Below are 5,142 nucleotides of genomic sequence, written 5' to 3' on the forward strand. Positions count from 1 at the left end.
TGTTTGTTTTCATTCTGGTCCAAACAATAGATAGATGTGTTGATCCGTGACTGTCTCGTTTCCATGACGACTGACCGGAAAAAGATGCGTGTTACGTCACGTTTAAGTGACTCCAGATTGAAAAAATCTCTGAAAGAAAAAAAGACCTCTGAGAAATAATGCTAGACTTTAACAATACAGACATCAGGCAGTTGTTTTTTAGTTTTTAGTGCAGACAGTTGATATTATTTATTTTTATTATTTATTTATTTTTGTGGTTGGTTGAACAGCATTTCAAGAGTGCAATTTGTGAGACTCTGCTATAGCCTAGCTGGTGTTTAAATATGTTACATAAATGTCTTATAATAAGACATGATAATGGTAATATTTTCACGTTTCCAGTCAACTTTTAACATTGATCTTAAGGCCTTATGAAATCACGTCTTCTAAATTCTGTTACTCCATTAATGAATCTGATACCAATAGGGCCCTGCCATCTGTCAATGGTCAGGGTCAGGCGGGCCCCTGACACAAAAAAACACACTTGGGCAACGATGTGTCGCGGGTGCCACCCTTCCACCGGGCTTAACAAGTTTTCTGGGGGAAACCCTGGTTGAAAGAATCGCCCCCATAGGTTAGCATTGTAGCTATCCCGAGCGCCGGGGTAGCCATGGTGTAACTCAGTTCTGCCTGTATCAATTTTAGTCGCATTTTGCTCCCCCCAACACTGGGTGACCATTGGGAAAACAATTTAGGGGTCAAAAATGGCAGAAATTCTCCTTTAATTAAAGAGGATATGGGAAAAGAATGAAGTACTTGGCCATATTGTGATTTCAATAGTATTTTGATGAATTGGTCAGCCCAGATTAGTGGCCTAAGTAAAACATTGGCTATTTCCCATCAGGTATGTGCTAAAGCAGTGAGTGAAGTGAATTCTCAGCATTACTATGGTGATGATGACAGTCGTATTGTAGCAGTGGTCTGCTGGGATCCTCTCTTGTGATATACGTATAACAGAGCAGCTGCTGCAGTGACGGGAGTCTGCAGCTCAGTAGGTGACGGCTCCTTCAACAGTCATTGAGGGTGAAGATTTGATGGTTGGTATGGTTCATGCTATGTGTGATACTGTGTATGGTTATTCAAAATAAGATTTCCATGAATCTGTCTCAGTTTCAACACAATGTCTGTCAGTGGGACAAATGATTCTTTGGGGGAGGAGAAACATATTTTCTACACTGTTGTTTAGGCTTGTTAAACCAGAATGATGCTAAATTCAACTTTATCTTATTTCATCCTCGGAGCTTATTTTCATGTTGGAAACTTAAGATACTTGTATTTTGTGATAACTGCTTTGCTTTACTTTGTAGTTATTTTTGCCAACTCCTCTCTGATTGTGGTGATCTGCATGAACAGGAGTTTACATGAGCCCATGTACCTGTTTCTGTGCAGCCTGTTTGTAAATGAACTGTATGGCAGTACAGGGCTGTTTCCATTCCTGCTGGTTCAGATCCTCTCTGACATTCACACTGTGTCAGTACCTCTGTGCTACCTGCAGATTTATTGTATTTTCACATATGGAGGTGTAGAATTTTTAAACTTAGCCCTCATGTCATATGACAGATACCTTGCTATCTGTCATCCTTTACAATACAACACATATATGACATCTATAAAAGCAGTTCTTTTTATCTCTGTAATATGGTTGTACACTTTTCTGAAGCTTGTAGTCACTTTATCCTTAAACATCCGTTTGCCTCTTTGTGGAAACATCATCAACAGTTTGTATTGTCATAACTACCTTGTAGTGAAGTTGGCCTGTTCTGAAATTGAAGTGAATAATATCTATGGACTGTTCAGTGTTGTTCTCACCATCATAGTTCCTCTGCTTCCAATTGTCTTTTCTTACTTGAAGATTCTCAGAGTATGTTTTTCTGGCTCCAAACAGACCAGACAGAAAGCTGTCAGTACCTGCACACCTCACCTTGCTTCTCTGCTCAACTTTTCTTTTGGTTGCTGCTTTGAAATAGTGCAGAGCAGGTTTGATATGACCAGTGTTCCCAGTGTGCTGCGGATTATCCTGTCTCTGTACTTCCTCATCATTCAACCACTTCTGACTCCTATCATGTACGGACTGCAAATGTCTAAATTAAGACAAACATACAAACATCTCTTCTGTTATAAAATGTCACCTGGTAATAGAGACATGTGTAGGTAAATAAAGTATTACTGGCTCACCCTGAAATCAGATGATTAAAAACATGCAGTTGAGTATGGGAAAACCTGAATGTTGAAATGTTAAACCCATCTATTGTGTCTGATCTAAATGTACAGAAGAAATTAGGCAACAGGTAAATAAGTCTGGCAGACTTATCAGCGCAAAGTTTCCTAAAGTTCTCTTTTGACTTTTGGATTGGATTTGGATTTTGGAGTTAGGTTTCAGAGATCCCAGCTTGTTCTTGTAATAGAAGTGACATTATTACTGACACATGTCAGCTGTGAGAGCGGGAAAGAAGAAGTTAAAGCAGAAGTAAGCGGAATGTTTGAGTTAATATAAGTCTTAAATAGTTATATCTTCCGACAGCAATCACTTTTATAGAGTGTTTGGTCTGAAACACGGGTCTGTCAGTCACTCTGCTCTGCTGTAAGCCGAGGAGAAAACTTTCCTTGTATCCTACAACCTTTATCCAATGAGGAGAGAGAACGGCATAAAGGGGCGGTCCTCTCTGTGTGTGCAGCCAAGGGATGCGCGTGCATGTGGTGACGTAGGGACGAGGGCGGGGACTGCTAACTCCATCGGCTGACAGAAAGTTAGCCAAAACGACCGGATCACTTACTTCTGCTTTAAGACCCTGACTGCAGGTGTGGATAATTTAGATGACAGTTGAGTTATAGGGTTCGACTCAAATCATTAAGCCATGATTAAAATCTTTTTTTTTTTTTTAAATGTTTCCGTATACCTGTGACACATGTTATTGCCCGCTCAGTGGCTTTGACAAACATCATCAGGGCTCTCATTTATAACCGTTGAGTACGCACAAAACAGGGCCTGAAAGTTGCGTATGTGACTTTCTATGCCAAGGTTGTGATCTACAGTATAAAAAAACAAACTTGACGGGACAATGTGCGCAGCCCTATGCAAACTCTGACCCATGTGTACGCATGGTTTGGAGGAAAAGGGGAATTGGCGACACATGGAAATGCATTTCATTTCATTTCTCGGGAGAGTCTGGCCTCATCCCCCCTGCAAGCGTTTGGTGTGGGCGGGAGCTGGGCGTGAGTAGTAGCAAAGACAGTTTAATATCTTTGGTAGTAGCGTTGACAGACAACCCCATTCAGCCAATCAGCAAGTTGGTGTAGTGACGGGGCGTTGCACCAGTCGGTCCCTGATTGGCCAACGTGCTGTGTCAATCACAGCGGCGACGCTGATTGGCTCGGCCTTCTGAGGGCTTAAGGCCAAACGCTTACAGCGGCAATGAGGCCAGACTCTCCCTCAGAATTAAATGAAATGCATTTCCGCGAGAGGCTGGTTTACGAGGCTACTTCTTATACGGAAATGTTGCACAAAGTGCTCAGCATCAAAAAACTAGCAACAACAGTACAAAAGCAAAACCAAACACCACACACACACACACACACACGCACACACACACACACACACACACACACACACACACACACACACACACACACACACACACACACACACACACACACACACACTTTCTCAACACAAAACAACAGAATTTCAAAGATGAAGACAAAAAATATGTTCAAACCAGAATTAAACGTTAACAAACACATAATAAATAATAAACAACTAGAAACAGCATTTCCTAACGGAACATGCGTGTGAATGCTGAAACCCAATGCTGAACCATGCTGAATTAGCAGAATAAATTGACAAAGACATGCGGAATGGCATACAAGAAACACGTCCATGGAAGGAATTGAACCCACAACTCCATGAGTGGTAACCTAACACACTAACCATACGGCCACAGAGAACCTGAGTTACAATGAGCTTTATACTATGAGGAATCAAAGACTGTCCAATGACAGCTGAATAATTGGAATCAAAAGTCAAGCAATGATGTGAAATGACTGAGGCAGGAATCGAACCTATGACCTTATGATCATAAATCCTTCACTCTGCCACTCAGCTACAGAGAGCACACTGCTTTCAAGACTGTTGTCATTCATTGTAATGTGATGATGTGCTGTAAACTGGTATGAGTAATCAAGGAGATAACAAACACCTATAACCAATTGAAGGCGGGGGAGGAGAGCAGAATTCAACATAACATAACAAGAGTTCTTCCCTTGGATTCGAACCAGTGACCTTGGGGTTGGCAAACGGCCACCCTACCCCCTACACTACCGTGGAATTGTGCAAAAGAGGTTGAGACTTTCATGAATGTGAGATTTTTCAATGATGCTTAAAAAAAAAGTAAGGAAAGTGCAGAAATTAGCCACACCAAGCAAGAAGAGGACTTTTTTGTGACCTGTGACTATTTTTTGGTGAATTAAAATGAATTAAAAAGCACTTAAAGGGATAGTTCACCCTAGAATGATATTTCGCTCATTATCTACTCACCCTCATGTGGACTAAGGGCTGGAAGAAGTTTCAGAGTCCTCCGTCCCTTCTCTGAGTTACAGGGGGTCTTAGCGTAGCAGTGCATGTCCATATAACGGTTGTAAAGGGACACCAGAGCTCTTCGTAAAAAAACACACACAAAAAAACATCCAAATACCTCCATGCTGCTCGTATGTAATGTCCGTCTTGTGCTGAAGCCCCAAATTGCGTAATTGTCCCGAAAAAAATTAAATAAATCTATATTTTAAGCTTGTTTGTAGCGGAAGCTTCTCAAAGCTCCTCTTCCTGGTCCGGCGCAAATCTCGCGTGATTTGCGCCGGCGTCAGTGCGGTTACTGCGAATCACGCGAGATTTGGACGGACCAGGAAGAGGAGCTTTGAGAAGCTTCCGCTACAAACAAGCTTAAAATATAGACTTATTTAATTTTTTTCGGGACAATTACGCAATTTGGGGCTTCAGCACAAGACGGACATTACATACGAGCAGCATGGAGGTATTTGGATGTTTTTTTGTGTGTGTTTTTTTACGAAGAGCTCTGGTGTCCCTTTACAACCGTTATATGGACATGC

The 5,142-nt window shown here is 41.6% G+C and overlaps 1 protein-coding gene across 1 annotated transcript; it reads left to right on the forward strand.

Annotated features, from left to right (window-relative positions):
- The first annotated feature begins 1,240 nt into the window (after nucleotides 1-1,240).
- On the forward strand, nucleotides 1,241-2,194 carry LOC146976087 (olfactory receptor 13C4-like). Its single transcript, XM_085794647.1, has one exon. It carries the CDS (start codon nucleotides 1,241-1,243, stop codon nucleotides 2,192-2,194), a length of 954 nt encoding a protein of 317 aa, XP_085650773.1.
- Nucleotides 2,195-5,142: the final 2,948 nt, after the last annotated feature.

This window comes from Trachurus japonicus, chromosome 13 (genome assembly GCF_045865225.1).
Source record: "Trachurus japonicus isolate A0001 chromosome 13, Traja_1.0".
Lineage (NCBI taxonomy): Eukaryota > Metazoa > Chordata > Actinopteri > Carangiformes > Carangidae > Trachurus > Trachurus japonicus.

Excerpts from the sequence above, each read along its gene's own strand:
- LOC146976087 (XM_085794647.1), top strand. The coding sequence starts at position 1,241 with ATGATGCTAAATTCAACTTTATCTTATTTCATCCTCGGAGCTTATTTT.